The 22,150-nt window shown below is 35.3% G+C and overlaps 2 protein-coding genes and 1 long non-coding RNA gene across 3 annotated transcripts; 1 reads left to right on the top strand and 2 right to left on the bottom strand.

Annotated features, from left to right (window-relative positions):
• Nucleotides 1-428: 428 nt before the first annotated feature.
• LOC130512512 (uncharacterized) lies at nucleotides 429-1,451 on the bottom strand. Its single transcript, XR_008946049.1, has 3 exons — nucleotides 1,130-1,451; nucleotides 993-1,050; nucleotides 429-827 (listed from the first exon to the last, which is right to left on the bottom strand). It is a non-coding gene; the product is annotated as an uncharacterized LOC130512512 (long non-coding RNA).
• An 8,148-nt stretch (nucleotides 1,452-9,599) lies between these two features.
• LOC130494906 (uncharacterized) lies at nucleotides 9,600-12,863 on the bottom strand. Its single transcript, XM_056985740.1, has 6 exons — nucleotides 12,365-12,863; nucleotides 11,977-12,265; nucleotides 10,778-11,880; nucleotides 10,173-10,710; nucleotides 10,019-10,097; nucleotides 9,600-9,914 (listed from the first exon to the last, which is right to left on the bottom strand). The coding sequence occupies exons 1-6, from the start codon at nucleotides 12,861-12,863 to the stop codon at nucleotides 9,600-9,602; spliced, it is 2,823 nt and encodes a 940-aa protein (XP_056841720.1).
• Nucleotides 12,864-20,063: 7,200 nt separating this feature from the next.
• On the top strand, nucleotides 20,064-21,677 carry LOC108857709 (14 kDa zinc-binding protein). Its single transcript, XM_018631721.2, has 6 exons — nucleotides 20,064-20,189; nucleotides 20,263-20,370; nucleotides 20,449-20,526; nucleotides 20,662-20,809; nucleotides 21,213-21,330; nucleotides 21,422-21,677. The coding sequence occupies exons 1-6, from the start codon at nucleotides 20,155-20,157 to the stop codon at nucleotides 21,487-21,489; spliced, it is 555 nt and encodes a 184-aa protein (XP_018487223.1). The 5' UTR covers nucleotides 20,064-20,154; the 3' UTR covers nucleotides 21,490-21,677.
• The last annotated feature ends 473 nt before the right edge of the window (nucleotides 21,678-22,150 follow it).

Here is a 22,150-nt window from a genome sequence, read left to right as displayed (position 1 = left end):
TGGATTGTGCAACGCAACAAACCGGCCAATCAATGAGATTTTTTTACCCGTTCAGTACTACTAAGAAAACTTCTGAAATCGTCCAGACATTCACCTTCATTGATTTATGTTAAGTGAAATATCTTTCTCATGGTCCCATGAATTATCAGAAAAACAGAGAACCCATGACTGAATAAAATCAAAGCCAACAAGAGGCTCCATTATGTTATTTTGTATGCATGTGTCTTTCATACACGCACCGTCACCCAACTTTTGTGATATAAAATTGCATGATCAAATGCAAGATCATTGATGGACCTCAAAATCCATTTTAGAATAAGGATAGGGTTTCAATTACATGTACAAGAAAAAATGTATGAACATTTTATATTGATGATTACGTATAAAAAGTGTATTTTATTGACAACTAGGGGTTTGCCGGCGCTAGAGCTGTAAAGTGGGCTAGTCCATGTCCATATACCCATTTCCATATGTCCATTTAATGTTGGTGGACATAGACTGACCATGTCCATTAAGGACCATATCCATTTAAGTCCATGTCCATTAAGGACCATATTTTCATGGACTACCACTGTCCATAATAGACCATATATGAAAAAACATAAATTCATAATTCACAAATTCAGACTCCATTACATGTAATAATAAGTGCATATACTGCATACATAGGTTTATTCGTTCATATAAAAAGCATAAATTCCATAAATCCAAAAGCATAAGTTCAAACTCCATAAATGTAATAAGTGCATACATAGGTTCATATAAAAAGCATAAGTGTAGCTCTGCATTATCTTCTCTTCCATCTTATTCCAAGGCCAGTTTATCACCTAAGCAAACACATTAAACACAAGTAATTCATCACAAATCCAAAAGCAACAAAACAAGTGAACCCCAATAACCCATAAACCCTTCACATCAGAGCAACATAAAGCAAATTTATCTCTAGTCCATATCAGTCTATGAACTTACTCAACAGAAGGCAAAGAACTTACACATGAACTCAGTCAAGTTTCTCCTTGACTTCTTCTCCAAGTTCCTCCACTTCATCACCTAAGAAAATTAAATTATCAATTTCAAGCACAACTGTACAAAGATAACAAAATTCAAAGATAAAGCTGAAAGAACTTACAGTCTAAAGATTCAAATCCCCTTAGCCAATTCCTAGCACAAATCAGTGCTCGAACATTCGACGGGAGAAGGCTGCTTCTGTACTTGTTCAATACACGGCTTCCAATGCTGAAGGATGATTCTGAAGCAACCGTGGTAATGGGTATACTTAAAACGTCACAGGCCATTGATGCTAGCTCCTTCAATCGATTAGCATTGTCTCTCCAATAGGAGAGAACATTCCAGGTCTCAAACGCCATTATGTTATCTACAACCGGTTCGTCTAGATACTTATCCAAGGCCGACTTCCCATTACCACCATCATTCTGTGTAATGAAAGCATAGTACCCCTGCAAAAAACAATAAATATCAGCCACAGAGACAGTAAATATCAGAGAATAAAAACAGTAAAGATCAGAGAATAAAGAGCTTACTCCATATCCTCCTAAGGTGGTCTTTGCTGCAGTCTTTGATCCTGAAGTGGCAATGATTTTCTTTTTATTCTTCTTGTAAACATCAAATAGCTTATTCAGCTTCTTCCTGATATGATCTATCTTTACCTTGCTAGTGGATGCATCTAGAGTTGTGAAGCAATACTCTACAAATCCAAGCTTCAACCGTGGATCAAGAACAGCGGCTATTGCTAAAATATCACAGTACTCATCCCAGTACTTGTTGAACTTAGGCTTCATTGAAGCAACCATCTCACTGATGACTTCATCACTGTTGAACTGATTTTCTTTGAGCCAGATCTCGATGGACCATACTTGCATAAAATATAGATTAGCAGTTGGATACGAGGAACCAGAGATCAAAGCCGTCATCTCAGCAAATGGTGCAAGGAAATCGCGGATCAACACTGCCCTATCCCACTCTAATTCAGTTGGACAAAATGGATATGCTGTCTCAACTTCAGCTAAATGGCGGAAGGCTTCCCTATAGCTGATTGCTCTATCTAGCATAAGATGAGTGGAATTCCACCTTGTAGACACATCCATAACCAATCCCGCCAACACACCATTTTCATTGGCTTCAATACCCACTGTCTCCACACAGCTCTGAAACAGTTTTCTTCGTGATTCAGTCACGGTCACAAATTTAACACTTTCTCTAATTTTCTCCAATGCTCCAGCAATGACGCTCAATCCATCTTGAACAATGAGGTTCAAGATATGAGCCACACATCTTATGTAAAAGAACTCACCATTGCATACAAGATCTCTTCGAAGCTGCCTCTTGAGAAGAAGCTGCATATTATCATTTGCTGAAGCGTTATCGACAGTGACTGTAAAGACCTTCTTCTCCAGCCCCCACTCTCTCAACAACTCCATTATCTTCATCGAAATAGCTCCACCGGTATGAGGAGGAGGGAATGCACAGAAATCGAGAATCCTGGACTTCAGATTCCATTCTTCATCTATGAAATGAACCGTCAGACACATATACCCTTCAATGGTAAGCGCTCTCCACAAGTCTGTTGTTAAGCAAAACCTTCCTGGGATTTTATCTAACTGCTTCCTCAATTTCAGCTTCTCCTTCTCATATACCTTCAAACAATCTTTAGCAGCAGTAATCCTACACCAGAATTCTATTCTAGGATTCACATATTGAAGTGCTTCCCTAACTCTTCTGTACTCAACAAAAGCGTATGGCAGGTTATGCTCAATCAAGGCTACTGCAATCATCTCTCTAAACACAATCTGATCTATCTGTCTACCAGATCCAGGTGTACTAGGGACAGGATTCAAAGTACAGACTTTAATATGACGCAACAGACCATTGGTTCCACTCCTACGGAGGTTTAGGTTGTAGGTGTGTTTGCAGAATTTGCACACAACATCATTCGTACCATCTGGATACTTCTCTCCTACTATACTAAAATGCTTCCAAGCTTTAGACGTTCTGCGTTTACCTCTTTTGACAGGGGCTGAAGCTGTGCTCATGAGAGTTTCATCCACTGCAACTGCTTCATCTTCATCTCCATCAGAGTTTTGATCCATCAGTTCATCACCACTCATGTAGTCTGTGTCATTTAGATCCATAGCAGCCTCGTTGTCCATCCTGAAACAAGAAAAAAAAGAAAATGATAAATATAAGTATATGTCAGATACTAGTATATAACAGAATCATTTAGCTAAAGTAGAAAGCTTTGACTTTTCTTGATTTTAAAATTGCAACAAGAAGATTTCACGAGTATAAGCCACAACAAAAGATATCACATTCTACAGTAAATAATCAGACATGTATATAGTAATATATACCTTAGCTTCCAAGCTCTAGAGTAAGACGCTCCAAAGAAGAACCAAGGATTGTCAACCTTCCCAGTTCTATTCAACTTAACATTCAAAGAGCCCTGCATCCATCCACACCAACAAACAAGCTCATTGAGTAAGTTTAAAGACAAACAGCTTCTAGATCATTACAAAAAAAACAGCAACGAACACTTGCCTGATAATACTTGAGATTCTCAGTGGCTAAAGAGTTAAAAGGAGAGCTCTTTCCAACCCTGCCTGCTTCAAACTTCTTTGCCAACACCTAAAAAGAAGCAATATTTATAGAAACTATCTTCTTCTTAAAATCAAATCATTCCCTAGTTACTAAAGCTATCTCAAATCTCACCAAACTCATCACATATCAGAAACAAAATCAACAATAACCCACAAAAAAAACAACTCAGATTGCAAAACCCATCTCAAATCTCAAACAAAATAAACAATAACCCACAAAAAAATAACCAATAAGCTGTTGGAGACTGACCTGAGAAGAAGAAGTGATTCAAGTGAAGAACGGACGGGACAGAGGAAGGGAGGGGAAGTGAAGAACGGACAGAGGAAGGGAGGGGAAGTGGAGATCGGCCGGAGTAGAAGTGGCGAACGGCCAGAGGACAGGAGGAGAAGTGAAAAACGGAAGAGAACGTCGCAAAGCCAAAGGAGGCGTGAAAGAGAAGAACTGATTTTTTCCAATTTTTTCCCAAATTAAAAAGTGAAAACCCTAGAAATTATTTTTTACTGGGCCGTCCATGACCACATTAACCATTTCCATAAAAGTCCATATATTAAATGGTGTCCAGATTTCGTCCATTTAATCCCATCTGGAAATATGGACATAAAAAATGGAAGCCCAAATGTAAATGGACATGGACACCCATTGGACAGTCCACCCATTTTACAGCTCTAGCCGGCGCTACGCGCCGGTTTTTTAATATTATTTAATTACTTTGGTACATAATTTATATAGTTCTATAATTTAAATGAATTTAAATATTTTTGTTATGTTGTATATGATTTCTTCACATAATAACAACAATGAGATATGGTAGTAAACATATCTAAAATATTAAATTCGATAATTATTGTTAGTTAGATAAAATGCCTTCTTTGTTTATTGTTTATTGTTTATTGTTTATTTTCCTTTATTCTTTGAAATCAGATGAAAATTTTAGTTGTTATTTTCAGGTTATTAACCAGCTTTTTTATTTAAAGCCAGTGACTATTTCCTCTCCTCCTCTAGTCTTTTTATATCAAGCTTTTCATACAATATATCAGTAACATATTACTTTATTGGTTGAAAACTTGTTGCGACATTAGAGCATTTTAAATGTAAATTTTTTTTTCTTCTAAAATAGAATAGAAGAGAAAATAAAATAAAATTGCTCCAATCTAATTTATATTTCACTCCATAATAGAGTAGTGAACAAACGAAAAATAAATTACTCTATTTATGGAGTAAACTTCATTATGAAGCAAACTCAATTATAAAGTGAGATATGAAGTTGAGACGAAGAATTTTTTACTTCATGTTTTATTTCACTCTATTTTGGAGTTAAAAATTGAGTAGGGTTGGAGATGCATGTTCGAACACATGTAACAAACCATAACACATTGCGTAATCTTGAAGAGGATGTCAAAAAAAAAAAGAATTTAGGAAAAGATATGAATGTAATCCAGCAATATGCTAAAATTAATACATTTTTACCTTCGATTTGTTTAACTTAACTTAAGAAACTTATTTTATTATTGTTGGTGCGGTAAACATTTTTTACTCTGTTTTAGCAAAAGAAAAAAACTATTTTACTCTTCACAACTCCGTTTTGCTTCTGTTACAAAAGGGAAACTTTTGAACTTTAATAGTTTTAAAAATGATTCCTTAACAAAATCGCAGAAGCAGTGTAACAACTGTTTCCTTACAATATCTGGACTCCAAATCGGAAAAGTGGAGCTGGTTCATCTCCATCGGTGGATGCTCTTTTTCTAGGGTTCATGATAATGATTTGAAGAAGCTTTGTGAATCCTCTGTATCACCTTCTCGACATATATAAAGTCTCTACAGTTATAAGGGTTGTGAGAAATCTTAATTGTAGAGGAGATAGTGGGAAGTATTGATTTCCCACCATGATCTAGAGTTACTCTGACGTATGAATTGAGAGGAGACGAAATGACAGAGATACGCTTCTCACTTCGGAGAAGGCAAGAACTTGTATCATTATTTTTTATCTGTTTGTGGGCCTCAATAAAAAGGTTTTGTTGGGTTAATTTAAGCCTTACATAGAAGACTTGATATCATAAAACATTTAGAAAGTTGAAGACATGATGACTGGTGGCATTTTTCCCCCAATGGAGAAAAAAAAGTCTACTTTATTATATAAGATACAAATGAAAAACTGGTATTATTTTTTTTTCATCAACAACAGAAACAAAACCCTCATCTTGATTCGGAAGTCCAAGCCGGTAACTCTGAATCCATGTGAACGACAAAAGACGGTTGCATCCTGGCACTGCGTGCTAGTCGATCCGCCTGCAAATTCTGTGTTCGTGGTACATGAATACACTACAAGAAAACAGGTCTTTAACAACTACAGAATTAGTTGTTCATTGGTCGTAAAAGGGGTATTACGACCAATGAACAACTAATAAGAATTGGTCGTAATATGCTGGTCGTAATCACTAATTGGATGGGCATTGGTCGTAAAGTTACGATTAAATATATTAGTCGTAAATGAGTCGTACCCTTACGATTAAAATAATTGGTCGTAAACTAGATGTAATAAATGTAGTCGTACACGGGTCGTAAATAATTAGTCGTAAAGTAGATGTAATTAATGTAGTCGTAAGTGGGTCATAAATGCTTAGTCGTAAATATTAGTTGTAACTTAGTCGTAAAGACTTTTTCTAGTAGAGGTAAAGTGGTCGTAATATAACGACTAACTTACATCGAATCTTTTATTTTAATAATTTGATTTTAAATATTTAAATTAATTTTAATAATTCTATTTTACAAAAAAAAGATTTTTTTAAAAAATAAAATATTTTATGAATTTGATTTAAATTCATAAAAACATAATAATATAACATTCATAAATTCAAAGTTTTCAAAATACAAAATAATTAAAACCGAAAACTAAGCATTAAGGTCATAAAAGAGCTCAGAACTCCTCTCCTCGGCACGCCGAGTCAAATCTTCCTGCTCTTCTGGAGTCGGGTTGGGGACGAAGGTCGGACGCAGGTTCTTCCACGATGCTGTAACCGATGGATCGACGTTTGGAGTTGTCTCTAGAAGCATATCGAACATGTTAGCCATCGACGTAAACATCCCGTTGTGGGCGGCTAACTTCTGGTTCGCAGTTTCCAACTCCCTCCGGACCGAGGAGTCTTCTTCCCTTTGAGCAGCGTGTTCAGCTCTCCCCATGGGAACATCATTCACACTCCCGATCCCAATTATACGTCCCCTTCTCTTCGGAGCAACCTATATATAATTTATAAATAGATATTATTAGTACATATGTAAAATAAATATATGCATGTATATGACTTAAAAAGGTCGAATATTTTACCTGCTCGAAAATTCGGTCTTGTTCGATGGCCGAAAGCTGGACCGGTGGATCATCCGGGTTTTGTTGCGTCCGCTGAGTCTGGACCTCCTGAATCCGAGCTTCTACATCGTTGTAGATCTGCTCTGCTCGTGGATGTACGAATTGGCCATCAGCATGGGAGTGGGTCTCCTTGTAGAGTCGGCTGAGAGTCGGCGGCGCTCCTTCTTTGGCAGCCTATATTTAAAAACAACAACAATATATATTATATATATATGTAATGAAAATTAAGAAAAAATCTAAAACTTACAATTTGCAATGCCCTTTTGGCATATGGAGTCTGTCCGGAAGTATGAGGTATTGGCAGGTTACCTTGAGCATCACGGGTTAGCCGGGCGGCCGAGCATTTGAGAGACCTTTGGACTGACTTAGGCAAAAGCCAATAAGCCTTCAAGCCAGTCCAAACGTCATTGCTGAGGTACGTTTGTTTTGCATCATCCCCGATATACTTCCACTTCTCCTTCCAGTCGCCAACAATGTTTTTGAGACGGTGCATAGCCTTGTTGTTGAACGCTTTCTTCACCGTCTCATTGATCCCAGTGGACCAATGCCATTTTTGCTACAAAAAATAATAAAAAATATTAATTAGTCAAATTATTTAAAATTTTAAACATAAATAAATAAATTTAATTTAAAACTAACCGCGAAGCACTTGAACCAAGTAATCCGAACGTGGTTCGGTGTAAGAGTCCAATTAGGATGGGCAATCCGAAAGTTTCCTCTGATAATGTCCCCAACGCTCTGGCCCACATCATTGTCCGCTTTAAACCTACAAAATTTTAAAGAATTTATATATATAATTAAATATTAAATGTAAATTTTAAAATAATTTAAAATTAATTATATACCAAGTCGTGCCGGGTCGTAGATATGGATCGAGGACGGGTAAACCTTCTCGTCCTGGCATCCTGAGAATGTCTTCCACAGAATATCTTGCATAAGGTGCATCCGGTGGCACCATCAAATCTGGATGAAGACCAGGAACTGCAGGAGCCTCCTCTGGAGGCTCGTATGGAACCTGCTCTGGAGCCGGCTGTGGAGGTTGTTGTGGATGTTGTGGCTGCTGATCATGAGGCTGCTGATCATGAGGCTGCTGATGATCACGACCCTCCTCATAAGTAAAGTATGTAGTCGGGTCGACGTACGGCTGCGGCTGCGGATAGTATGCATGTGGATCGTATGGCGCCTGCGGCACATACGGGACGCTAGGAATTTGGCTTTCGGGGACAGTTTCGGGGGGGCGGGAGGTAGAAGCTGATGGATCCGTCTGGCCGAGAAAGGTACTCCCGTAAGAAGTCCTCCCGCCACGGTTTCTAAGTCTCTTTCTACCGCTAGTAGCCATATAAGATCGTCAATCTGAAAAAAAATCAAAAATTAAAAATTAAAAACAATTCAAATAATTAAATTAAAAAATTATAAACACATTTTAATATCATCCTAACTAATTCCAAACTTAATCTAATAACCTAACTAAATTCCAAACCTAATCTAATCACCTAACTAATTAACCATCTATAACTAAAACAAAAAAAAAATTACCTAGAGAGGGAGAAGCTCTGAGGTTGTAAGAGAGAGGGGAGTGAGAATGGAATGAGCAACGAAATGGCTTCGCGGTGAGAAGTTTATATAGAGATTTGGTTGTGGTCGTACATTGGTCGTACAATTACGACTAAAGAGGGACCAATAGTGGTACATTAGTCGTAATAGTACGACTAATTAAGGGCTAAATCAACAGTAGTCGTACACGGGTCGTACAGTTACGACTAAAGAGGGACCCAGGGTGGTACATTAGTCGTAATTTTACGACTAATTAAGGACTAATTACACAGGAGTCGTACACGGGTCGTACAGTTACGACCACATTGGGACCAATTTTTATTAGAAAAAAATTCGAAGAGGTTTATCAAAAATTATGATAAACCTCTATTACCAATTTTACATAAATTATGAAAAAAAAAAGAGAAGAAAGATACTGGAATCACAAGTAGAAATGACGAAACATAAGGAATTGTCTATTTCTACTTATGTTTCCATATCTTTATTCTCTTTTTTTTTCTAAAATTTGTATATATAGAACAAATTTGTCTATTTTCATGTGAACAAATTTTTAAAGTCTACAAAAAACAAGGAAGAGAAAAGAGATGGAATCACAAGAGAAAATAGAATCAACATAACGAATAGATAACCGAATTCTATTTCCACTTATGATCCCAAATCTCTCTTCACTTCCTTTTTTTTTAAGATTTGTAAATTTTGTTTATAATATGAGATGGTAAGAAGGGAGTATATATAGGGGCACATTTGACACTTGAGTCGTACGTTGGTCGTAATTGTACGACCAATGTGGGGCTAATGGTCAACTTAGTCGTACATGGGTCGTAAATGTACGACTACTTTAGGACTACCGGGTAATGTAGTCGTACATGAGTCGTACTTACGACTAATTAGCTTCGTTATACCCTAAACCCGAAACCCCAAACCCTCAAACATCATAGTGTCGTAAAGTGGTCGTACTTAAGCCCTAAAACCTAAACCCTAAACACTATACCCTAAACTGATAGATAAACATCATAAGTTTAATACTCTTTCATACTCCAAAAATCATATATATATAATTATCATAACATTACAATATAAAGTTAAACACAAACGTTCTACTGACATTGACTGTGGGGTCAAACCAATCACATTTGAAGAGCACGCATTTCAGCTTCACTACACCGGGGAACTCCACTTCGATGATCTCTTTTAAGATTCCATAGAAATCTGTTTCACCTTTCACACATACTCCATAGTTCATTGTTGCTCGTCGACTTCCATATTCGTAAGTGTGAAAAGTGTATCCTCTTGTGAAATACATAGATGCAATGGTGACCTTACCGACCGGACCTTGTATCAATTCGTGAAACCATTGAGGATAAAATTGATCATCATAATCAACCTGCAACATCAACATTTATTTGTATAAAGACTTAACCAATCATATAATTAATTTTCATGTTAATTAATTAGATACACGACGTACCTGCGTTTTTACCATTTCACAAAGTGTTGGTCTTTCCTTTTGTTGAGATCAGCAGTTGATATTCCTGGTATAGCTTCTTCGACTTGGGCAACAAAATCGCTGTTTTAAAAGAAAATTATCATTAAGTGTTATATATGTGTGGTAAAATTTAACAGAAATAATAATTTCAATTACCTTTCAAATGATTCAATCTCTTCGCAGTTAAGAAGTATATATGTGTGGGCACTATGTGCGTCTTCAGAACTTGACCACCAAACTTCTTTTAGTTTTCCACCAAGCCGTCCAATCTGAGTAAATATGTCTGGAATATCTTCAACAATATATGTCGGCATAACACCACCATCATCATATCTGCTCGTATTCTTTTTTTTGGTCCGGACTTGTGACGCAAAGTAGTAGGACGTAAAGTGAGATGTTTCCTCATTCAAACTCCCAGCAACTATTGAACCTTCCACCCTTGCCAGATTTTTTGCTTTGCCTTTCAAATATTTCATAGCTCGTTCGTAAGGATACATCCATCCATTATGAACAGGTCCACGTAGCATTGCCTCATACGGAAGGTGGATAACCAGATGTTCCATGACGTCAAAAAAGGACGGAGGAAAAATTTTCTCCAAATTACACATCAAGATCCGGATATTCGCATCAAGTTGTGTGATGACGTCTACAGTTAAGGTGCGTGCACTAAGATCTCTGAAAAAAGCTCCGATGCCTACACATAATTTACAATCATAAGTTTTTTCCAACAAGAAGAAATAATAACATTAATTATTTGTTACCTGCAAGTGCTTCGTGAACCTCTTTTGGAACCAACTCCGCAAGTGCAAATGGCAGAAGTCGTTGCATAAAAACATGACAGTCATGACTCTTCATTCCTGAAAACTTTTGTCCCTGATGATCAACACATCTTGATAGATTTGAAACATATCCATCAGAAAACTTCACATCTGACGCCACCCACTTGAACAACGCAGCTTTTGCTTGTGCTGACAATCTGAAAATGGGAACTGGAATTCTCCCATCGTTCATAATATGCAGTTCAATCCGAGAACATAATGCAGGTAAATCCAACCTTGAGTTCTTGTTATCTTTTGTCTTCCCAGGGACGTTCAACAACGTATTCATGATGTTGTCAAAGAAGTTCTTCTCTATATGCATCACGTCCAGATTGTGGCGCAGCAGCAGATCTTTCCAATATGGAAGTTCCCAAAATATACTCTTCTTGTGCCAATTATGCTGAGTCCCGTAACCATTAGGCATATTCGGAGGATTATGCCAATTACCGCCTTTGACAACTGTGCTTTGTCCACCATAGTAATCAATATCCTTCTCGATTTCCTCTCCAGATAAATATGGTGGAGCGGTGTCCCTTACTATCCTTTTTGACCGAAAGTGTTTCTTGTTCCTTCGGTACGGATGGTTAATGGGAAGAAATCTCCGATGACAATCAAACCAGGACGTCTTCCTACCATGCTTCAACTGAAATGCGTCTGTGCTTCCCATACAATATGGACAAGATAGCCTCTCATGCGTCGTCCAGCCCGACAACATCCCATATGCAGGAAAATCACTAATAGTCCACAGTAGAACTGCTCGCATTGTAAAGTTTGTTCTCGTTGAACAATCATATGTCTGCACGCCTGTTGACCACAATTCCTTCAATTCTTCAATCAAAGGTTGTAGAAAAACATCAAGGGATCTTTTGGGATGTTTGGGTCCAGGTATCAATATACTCATGAAAAGCAATTCTTTTTCCATACACATCTCTGGTGGAAGGTTGTATGGCGTCAAGAAGACTGGCCAGAGAGAGTATTGTCTTCCAGACATTCCAAATGGACTAAAGCCATCTGTGCAGAGCCCAAGATAAACGTTGCGGGGGTTGCTTGCAAAATCAGGATAGACATTATTCAAATGTTTCCACGCTTTGGCATCAGAGGGATGATTGATCTCTCCTTCCTTCTGATCATGTTCTGCATGCCATCTCATCGACGCTGCCGTCTTTTCAGATTGATATAATCTCTTGAGTCTATCCTTGATTGGTAAGTACCACATCCGCTGGTACGGCACCCTATTTTGTCCACGTCCTTGCGGTTTATATCTTGGCTTCTTGCAAAATTTACACTCTAACAATTCTGCATCTTTTCCCCAGTATATCATACAATTGTCTATACACACATCAATCATCTCCGAAGGTAAGCCAAGACTATGAACAAGTTTCTGAATCTCATAATAAGATTCAGCACACAAGTTATCTTCAGGCAAATACTCTTTAAACAACTCAGCCCATGCATCCATACAAACTTCAGGTAAGTTATGATCAGTTTTGATATTCATCATCCTAGCTGCCAAAGATAATTTAGAAAGACCTTCTCTACAACCTTCATAGATTGGCTCATTTGCTGCTGCTAGCATTTCATAAAATCTTTTTGCATCTAAATTAGGCCCTTCTACATTTTCAACCTCCTCTATTACTGATGTTGTTTCACGAAATGCATCAGTAACCATATCATGCATTCTATCATGATCTAACATATGATTTTCTTGAATAACACTTTCAGAAGGCAAATGTGGTTCATCTCTGTTACGAACATTTTCAACATGATTACTACCACTAGCTTCATTCCTATTATCACCCTCTCCATGGTTAAACCAAATATAGTAATGTGGAGTAAATCCTCTATTTACTATATGTTTCCAAACGGTTTCACTAGCAGCAAACTTCGTGTTTTTGCATTTACGACATGGACATAACATTTTACCCGTTTCCTTTGTGAGAGGCGTCTGTCCGGCCTGGTACATGAATATCTCTGCTCCGTTCAGAAATTCGTCTGTTACTTTTCCTGTTGAATCTTTATGCGCATACATCCAACTCCGAAGCGCATAAATATTTTCGGACATTTTTTTAACTATTTCCCGTTTTTTTTTCTCTTTTTGTTTTTTTTTGTGCATCTTAAGAATGAGGGAGAAGATCATATTTATAGAGAAATTTCGATTTTGGTACGTACAATGTTACAACTAATTTACGTTTAAATTATAACTTAACTACCAAAGTGCAACTTTGTTCTCGTAAATCAGTTGTTAATTAGATGTAAACAACTATTGATGTACCTAAGTCGTAATATTACAACTAATTTATGACTACTTTAGTCGTTAATTAGATGTAAAACATTTAGATGTAAGTTAGTCGTAATTTTACATCTAATTTACGACTACACAAAATTTTAGTCGTAAATTAGATGTAACTTTACGAATAAAGTACGACTCGGATATTTAGTTGTAACTTTACGTCGACATTACGACTAATGTTGACTTCGTCGTAACTTAGTCGTAAAGCAGTCAGCAATTTACGACCACCTTTTTGTAGTCGTAAAGTTTGGTCGTTAGGCATGCGTTTTCTTGTAGTGATAATCTTTGAGTTGATGAGGACGTCTTTTAGGGTCTTTATGTCTTCTAGATAACTTGCAAAAGCTGGCCATTCTTCTGGTTCCGAAACCATCTTTACCAATTGTGAACAATCCGTTGCAAACGTAACCCTGAACTGATGTAAATTTCTCATACATTCCATAGCCCATATTAGCGCTTCCACTTCTGAGAGAAGTGGGGATTGACTCGCTCTAACATTCCGGGCCCCCATCAGGCTATCAAATTCTTCCAAAGAACTATACCAACCTTGTCCGGAAAAATTATATTTATCCTTCCATGAACCATCTATAAAACACCATCTCCCTTCTCGTGTTCCAGGGTTATTTCCGGCGACCTGTCGTACCTGAACCTGTGGAATCACAATATGTGCATCATTCCATAATACGGATTCTGTCTCAGCCAATTTCAACGTATCCCTCGGGTCAACATCAAGATTACTGAAAACTTTCAAATTCCTGCCTTTCCAAATGTACCATAGTATCCAAGCAAACTGATGAATTTCCAATTTAGGCTCAATTCTCCAAAACAAAAAATCCATATTTGCAAATAGAGATTGATAGGGGAAGATAGTTGAACTGGATGGAATCTGTGAAAGAGCCCATACCTGACGCGCTGGTGGACACTAAAAAAACACATGATTTATAGTTTCCTCGGAAGCACCACATCTATCACACCATATATCTCCTTTTAGCCCTCTTGCTTGCAAATTCTTCTTTACCGCTATGCAACCTGATACCAATTGCCACAAGAAATGCTTCATTTTTGGGAGACATTTTACTTTCCAGCAGTATGCTTTCAGAATATCAATTGTAGGGCCAACCAGTGTCAATGGTTTCTCCTTATCAGGATAAACTCTCTCCACTTGATATCCTGATTTCACCGTATATTTTCCATTGTTGGTAAAATGTCATCCATCCCTATCACTCAATTGAACTTTACTCAGAGGTATACTTTCAATAATTTTGATGTCCTGGGGGTCCACGAAAGTCCTTAGTGCCTGCGAATTCCACGTTTTTGAAGTGGTATTAATACAGAAAGTATCTAAACAAGGTACCAATTGATATAATGAAGTTTTTTTACTTCAAAAACTGGTACCAATTGATATAATGAAGTTTTTTACTTCAAAACCTATGAAATAGTTTTGAAACTAACAAATATGTGGCATTGAATTGTTTCATATTATCCTAGATCTTTCTAATCGTCTTTCTCCGACCATCTACATAGTAGCTGAAATAAATAAATCTCAGATGTTTTAACTCATAAATTACTATAAATTCTTATTAAGTATTTTTTTTACAGACAAAAGACACAAGTGAATATTCTCAACAAAAGTGATACATGTGAAAGCAAATAAGCTTAATGTAAAAATCACTTTTCAGATTTTATAAATTTCAAGAAAATAATCTTTTCTTGAAAAACATACCTTAGTGAATTCCTCTGTTCCTTTGCAATTCTGTAGCGAATAGTTAGGAACTCTAGCTTCTGATGCGTCTCGCACCTGTGACAGTCTCAGAAGCCTACAAAAAATGGAATATTTATCATTGTATATAAGCTTTCAAAAACAGAAAACAAGGTTCCAAGAAAACTACCAAAAAACAAGATTTTTGAAAATGCACCATAGTAAGCTTCTATAACTTTAATCAAATTGATTTGTCGCACAATAAACATGAGATTCTCAACTTTAAATGTGGTATTTTTTGAATATAAAACTGATTTGGTGGATACTATCCATCAACTCCTTCATTTTGTTCTTATCGTTCGATCTTGTTTACATCAACGGTATTCATATCTTCTCAGTGGAAACTACACGACCATCGCCCTACACCATTGCTAAATCCTTTTGTAACTGGCGGCTTACCTGAAAAAGACAGCTTCATGTTTAGCTTAATTTAATGAAAAGAACTATTGAGTGTTTACTGTTTGATGAAAAAGCGAATCATAGAAGTTCCTCAAGCTGCTTGTTATCCCACAATCATCAAATTTGCCATTGTATTCTTCTTCTCTCTCTTCTTTCCTTTTACTCTCTACTAGAATATGACCCGCGCTTTGCGCGGGGTGATCATGCTAAAAAAAAAATTGGGATATATAGATTAATATATACAAACTTTAAAAAGTTAAAATTTTACGGTTCTCTTTTAATTACTTTTATTTATTGTTTAAACTATGTATTTCATCAATATGTTGTGTAATTAGAGATCGGTTACGGATAAAACCCGCACCGCTCACTCGCTAACCCGCGGGTTTAAAAACAATTTGGTCAAAAAATCTAATCCGCACTACCCGCAAGCAAGTAATTTTGTACCCGCACCTGCCCCGCTTTATTTCCCAGGTTTATACTTTTTTAATAATTATTTAATTTAGTTAGTATAAAAATAATATAAAGAAATATTTATAATTAACATTGTGTATATTTTACGTAATACTAAAATTATTTTTATTAAATTCTCGATTTTTTTTAAAAGCATTTACTTTTTTTACTAAAAAAATCAATTTAAAAAAAAATTTATATATATATATATATACATATGCGGGTCGGCGAATATCCACGATCTAAAATCCATTAACCAACATCCGTCCCGCATAAATAATTCATGACCCACACCCGTGAAATGATTTTATTTTCATATTGATGGACCCGCACCCGCCCTGCAGCTGGTCAAATGGGGCGGGCCCTGCAGGTTTAAACTTATATTATCAGGCCTAGTAATAGGGATGTCTGTAAAATATTGTGAATCGTAAACACTGAAGTAAAATTTTACAAATATAAATATTAATTATACTTTGGACCATAATAATCTATGATTCAAATTAAGCCTATTTTTTAATATAGTGTTATCTATGTTTCCACACAACATTATATTTTCTTTTTACTATTATACTTATTTCCAAACATTTTCAAAAGGTATTTCTAATTTAATAAGATGTTGTAAAAAAGAAAAAAATTAATAAGATAAATTCCAAACTAAATTATATTTTTATTACTATTTTTATTTTCAAACATTTCCAAAAGAAATTTCTCCTTTAAAATATAGATGTTCCAGTCTTGTGGCAGAATGGTTGGTTTGGTCCACTTAAATTCCAAAAATTATCAAAAAAATATTCATTTCGTATATTTTATAGTACTCACTGACATACACACAAAAAATTCAAATAAAGATTAAGTTTAATTTCTGAAACTATAAGACCCACTATTTTAAAAGCGTTCGTTAACTTTACACAAGATAAAAATCAATTTTGAAAGACCTTGACTGAGAAAAGGGTCAAATTGGCTGATTTTTTCCATCCTAACAGTAGCATGGATCTTATCCCTCTGATATAACAAAACAATATTCTTTAGTAGTTGGTTTAGATAATCAAACAATTAAAACGGAAAGAAAAAATACTCTAGGTTTTCAGTATGTTTACTTTGGAATCAACCAAAACCATCTCTTTTTTCTCTCCCACAGCACTGGAATATTGTTTACAAAGACGAAAATTTTTCACATTCACTTTCCACGTAGATTCGAAAGGCTTCAAATTAGAAACAAAATCAAGACCAGCAATTTTAGGCTTGCGTGGTTTAAGTAAAAAGTTTAGATGTAGTTGTGTTCTATGACCGAGAACAAAGTCTCATTTATATAGTAAACACAAACCTTAGTAAACAAATAATTGATATTAAAGAATAAGGAAGGCGTTATCTCGTCAATCCCGTTAGCAATAATTACGACATATGATTGTGAATTTCTATTGTATATTTTGAAAATTACATGAGATTACAATACCAAATATCAATGAGTGTACGCGATGATAGTCATAAATCTTCAATTCAAATAATTATCATAATTTTTAGTAAGGATCTATAATAGGAAACAAATAACGAAAACATAGGTAATCAAATAAACGTTATATTAGGATACTGAATATCAATAAGTGTACGTAATTCAAATTGTTAACACAATTTTTTGTAAGGATCTATAATAGGAAACAAAAACGAAATACTGTATTAGGCAACAAAAAAAAACGAAAAAACAATTAAAGCTATTGTCGCGAATAAGTGGGGTGGATTCTCTATACTTAATGCTAATTATATATAGTTACGTAATATTTGATTAAGTTATGCCATAAATAGTATATATTGTGACAGCTTTATAGGTAGAAATGATTGCGTGATTGATGGATTTTTCTATTGTATGTTTTTGAAAATCACCAGTGATAGTAATTGTATAATAAATCATATAAAAAATCAAACTACTTAAAATAGATAAAAATTAATCCACATGAAAATATGTAAACACATAAAAAAATAGCCTTTCATCAAAAAAAAAATCACATAAAAATGTTGATGTAGAGAAATAAGACATGTTTAGTATTATATTGTATTCATTTTTGCCGAAGAAGATAATGATATACATATTCAACCATCCTACACTTAAGTTGATAATATGACCCCTGATAAACTTTGGACCAAGGGTGGATCTCAAGTTTATATTATAAATTGAAACCTATTAATAATAGGCTATTATGTAATATAAAATATGATCTCTCATTTCTTAAAAAGATAACACATTCGTAGTATATCTTCTCTTGAATTCCGAAATGTAAAACAAAATCTAAATGATAACTTTATGAATCATGATGGTTGTCCCTATGTTGTCGCTATAGGGGAAGATAAACGAAAAAATATATTCTATGTAGAGAAATCATAACTTATACATTGTTTTTATTTTCTTGTATTCAGAATAACAAAATAATATTAGTGTGACAAATATTTTATCGTGATAGACATATGTTGTGAATATGACCACGTAGAAAACTTAAGTTGATAATATACGGTCTTATTAAATGAATGTAGCTACGTTATCTAAATAATATGATACAACATAATATAATAGATGAGAGTTTGACCAATGGCATATCTCGTAAATAATCTAGTCTAATAAGGATTTTTATAAAGAAGGCTGAGAATGAATGTCAAGACGACACGTCATTATAATGGCAACATTGTAATAAGTTTACTCATTGAAGGTTATGTTTTTTAATTGCTTCATTTTTAATAATAAGGGGATGATAAAAATATAATTTACAAACAAAATCCAAGTTACTAAAATAAACCCGAACAAACTCAACTCACAACATAAACATTTAATCTCAGCTTTATTCAAATATAAATAAATATCAATTTTTGTTGATCAAACAAATTAAGCAATGTGAATAATACTTTATGTCGTCACTAAACGACTTCTACTGATGTCAATTTCAAAAGAAAATTTACCAAAAAATCCATCCTTTATTCTCCTATAATTCTATAAACAGTCTATTGCTGTTGACTTTCCAAAGATATTATTACTGGACCAATATTTAATTGGTTAAGAGTGAATATCAATGGGCCTGCGGCTCAAATAATAAAAGCCTGTTTGGCTTTAAATGAATGAGTTTGGGAAGTGTCTCACATCGACTAAGAGGAAGAGAAATGAGCAAGATATATATGCTCATGTGATATGAGTTGTTAAACAGCTCAGTGAGAGAGGATAGCCCCCACGCGCGCGCCGCCCCCGCCGGCCCAGTGGGTCGTGGGTCTTGGATCGTGGGTCTTGGGTCTTGGTGGAGGACCTCTGGTCCAATAAGACTATTCTTTTTGGACCAAGTTATTTAAACGAGATATAAGATCGAGAAGAACGAGTCTTGGGGAATAAGTTTTCGAAACTCAACTTCCCTCGATCTCCGCGAAATTTCCGTCCACGTGCAGAGACTGTTGCGGAAAGTGGCTCGCTTCCGTCTCTTTAAATAGTGGTCTCCTCCTCTCTCATTTTTCACTTTATCACATCGATATCACAACAGAAAATCCCTAAGCGTAAGTCATAGTTTGAGAGTGTTTCGTAGAGTTTATAGTTCGATAGGACGTTCACGAGTGAAGCGTGAATCGTCGCCATGGTTTTATCCTGTGACTCTATATTCGTATAGTCCCGTCTCACTACGGAACGAATATAAAGAGTTAAGGAAAGAGATATCATATCTCGACTCCATGAACATTTTCGTTCCGGTTTCATTTCGGCTTTTATTATATCGTTTCTTTCCTTAACATCTCGCTTTTATTATATCGTTTATTTGATTCGGTTTTCCGGCTTCTACAATTATATTATCTATGGATTAATATATTTATCTAATTCTGGATTTTCTATTTTATTATTATCGACGACAAATAATCCAAACCGGATACACACTGCTTATTGAAAAAAAAATCCTTGGACACAATGGTTATGTCTAATGCATTTTCAAAAAAAGGATTTGAAAGCAAAAAAAAAGGATTAACAGGTTTGTGTTGAAATATATTGATTATATTAAAAGTGTATATTAGTGATGTATAAACCTGCGTTAAATATGACTAATATATCAAACTTATGTAATAGAATGATAGTTTGATGGAAAAAATGGGCTTTAAATATGTATCAGGGATTAAACTTTTGTTTGAAAACAATATATATATATATATATATATATATATATATATAATGACTTTGCTAATGAAAGTAAGTGATTTGTTTGTTTCCAAATGAAAATTGAAGACTAATACTGAAGAGTTCAAATATTTTTTGGTTCAATTTGAAAGCTGTAATATATTTTAGGAAATTTCCTATGTGAAAGAAATACAAAAATATCTAAATAATATTTTGTGAACGAAATATAAGCCCCACTACGACGTCGTTGCTATAAGGACTCGCTACGAAGTCGATCGAAATGGTCGTCAGCTTCTTCAATGGCTGCCACTTCCTCCTCTGTGATGCTGCTCCGGTAAAACTGTTCAACTACAGATATAATTTAGTTGGTTGTTGAATTGATTTGGTAATGGTGTCTTTGTGTTCAGGAACTTCTCTACGGTGGGGAGGATTGCTCAATCTGTTCGATCGAATTCGAGAATCTTCTCTACCACCGGAGAATTGATTAGGGCTCTTCCTCGTATTGCTTCTCAAAGGTGAAATTTAAATCAATTCGCTTGTGTCTATGTAGATAATTTGAGTTGTTTCATTTGTTTGGTTTAATCGTTTGGCAGAACCATCTCTTCTACTCGTGCCGCACACAATGAAGAGGCCGCCGCGAAATCTGCTTCTGACACCGGAGCCCCGACCATGTATGGTTTGTCTGAAGGATTTTTTAGTTCATAACTGGTTAGGATTAATTACAGAACAGTCCATGTTTGTGTGTTTTGATACAAATGACCCTAATCTTTCAGACATCTGACTTATAGATATGCTCTTGTTTTTAGATTTGACAAGATCATAGCGAAAGAGATTCCATCAGACATTGTCTATGAAGATGAGAGTGTTTTGGCATTCAAAGACATAAACCCACAGGCTCCTGTTCATGTTTTGGTCATCCCTAAGTTGAGAGATGGCTTGACCACGCTTGGCAAGGTGAGTCAGTTTTTAATTTAACATTCAGTTTTCGTATGGTACGGTTAAATAGTCTATAGCTGTACTAATTAGAAATTCAGTTTGTTATGTTTCATCAAAATATCAAATGGCTTTTACACTTAGCATGTCACTCCCTTTTAGTCTGCTCATGTTGATCTCATAGAGTCCCATCGGGTGGCCAATTAATATAGTGTTTTGTAACTAGTAATGACTACCATAATCGCCAGTGTTTTTGATCAATAATATCACATGTAAATGCTTCTTTTTCTTTCTGCCTGCGTGTGTGATCAAATCATCGTATTTGAGGAAAAAGTCATGCGTAGAGAAGAGTTATGTTTGTCTTTTGGTGGAATAGATTAAGATCTTACGTGGAACATTGTCTTCCTGTTAAACACTTTTGTAGGCTGAACCAAGACACGTAGAAGTTCTTGGTCAACTTCTGCACGCATCAAAGATTGTTGCTGAGAAAGAAGGCATTGTGGATGGGTTCCGTGTGGTTATAAACAACGGTGCTGAAGGATGTAAGTCTTTTCCATCCAACCAAATATCATTGTATATTGGTATTCATCATCATTATCATACACTGAACTGACTTAACTTCCTCTCATCAAGGCCAATCCGTTTACCATCTTCATCTCCACGTCCTTGGGGGCCGACAGATGAAGTGGCCACCCGGTTAGGAAGAAGGGTTCATGCCAAACCAAATCATGCACAATCAGCGAGCTCATCAATGACTGTTTTAGCTGTTCAAATTCTGTTAATTGTAATCCTTTTCGCTTAATATGGTTTACTAGTTACCTGTGATTTGGTAAAATAAAACCATCCGTTCCTAAAAGTTGAACTAGAAAAGTTATTTTGTTTTGGTTAAGATATATTTTGTTCATTATTAATGAATTAATGGTAATAATTGGAACTGTAAGAAATATATATTGAAATTAATAGTACTATTGGATTAATATCATGTTATATTATATAAATTTGTTTAATTCATTTTTTATACATTTCTGATTTAATATTATTTTTAATATATGAAATTTCTGTTAAAATTGAAAAAAGTAGTAATCAATTACTATTCCTATGTTTCTAATAGAATTGATTTGTAGAATTTTCACATAAAATTTTAAATTAATATTCAATAATAAATGCACTTAGCTGACATAAGGGTACAATGGATTTATGAGGTTGGAAAATGACGCGAAAAATGAATGGTGGAAGACTTTGGTTTTGCAATCTTATTAGTTCAATTGGATACTTAACAATTTTAAGGTGAAAGATTCAACTAAAAGTGGCATGGTTTTATTGATACCACATGATTTGCTTTTCTCCCTTTCATGTTCTCGG

Source organism: Raphanus sativus, chromosome 5 (assembly GCF_000801105.2).
Source record: "Raphanus sativus cultivar WK10039 chromosome 5, ASM80110v3, whole genome shotgun sequence".
Taxonomy (NCBI): domain Eukaryota; kingdom Viridiplantae; phylum Streptophyta; class Magnoliopsida; order Brassicales; family Brassicaceae; genus Raphanus; species Raphanus sativus.
The sequence above is the reverse complement of the archived record's forward strand: the minus strand, read 5'-3'. Positions and strand labels throughout refer to the sequence as shown.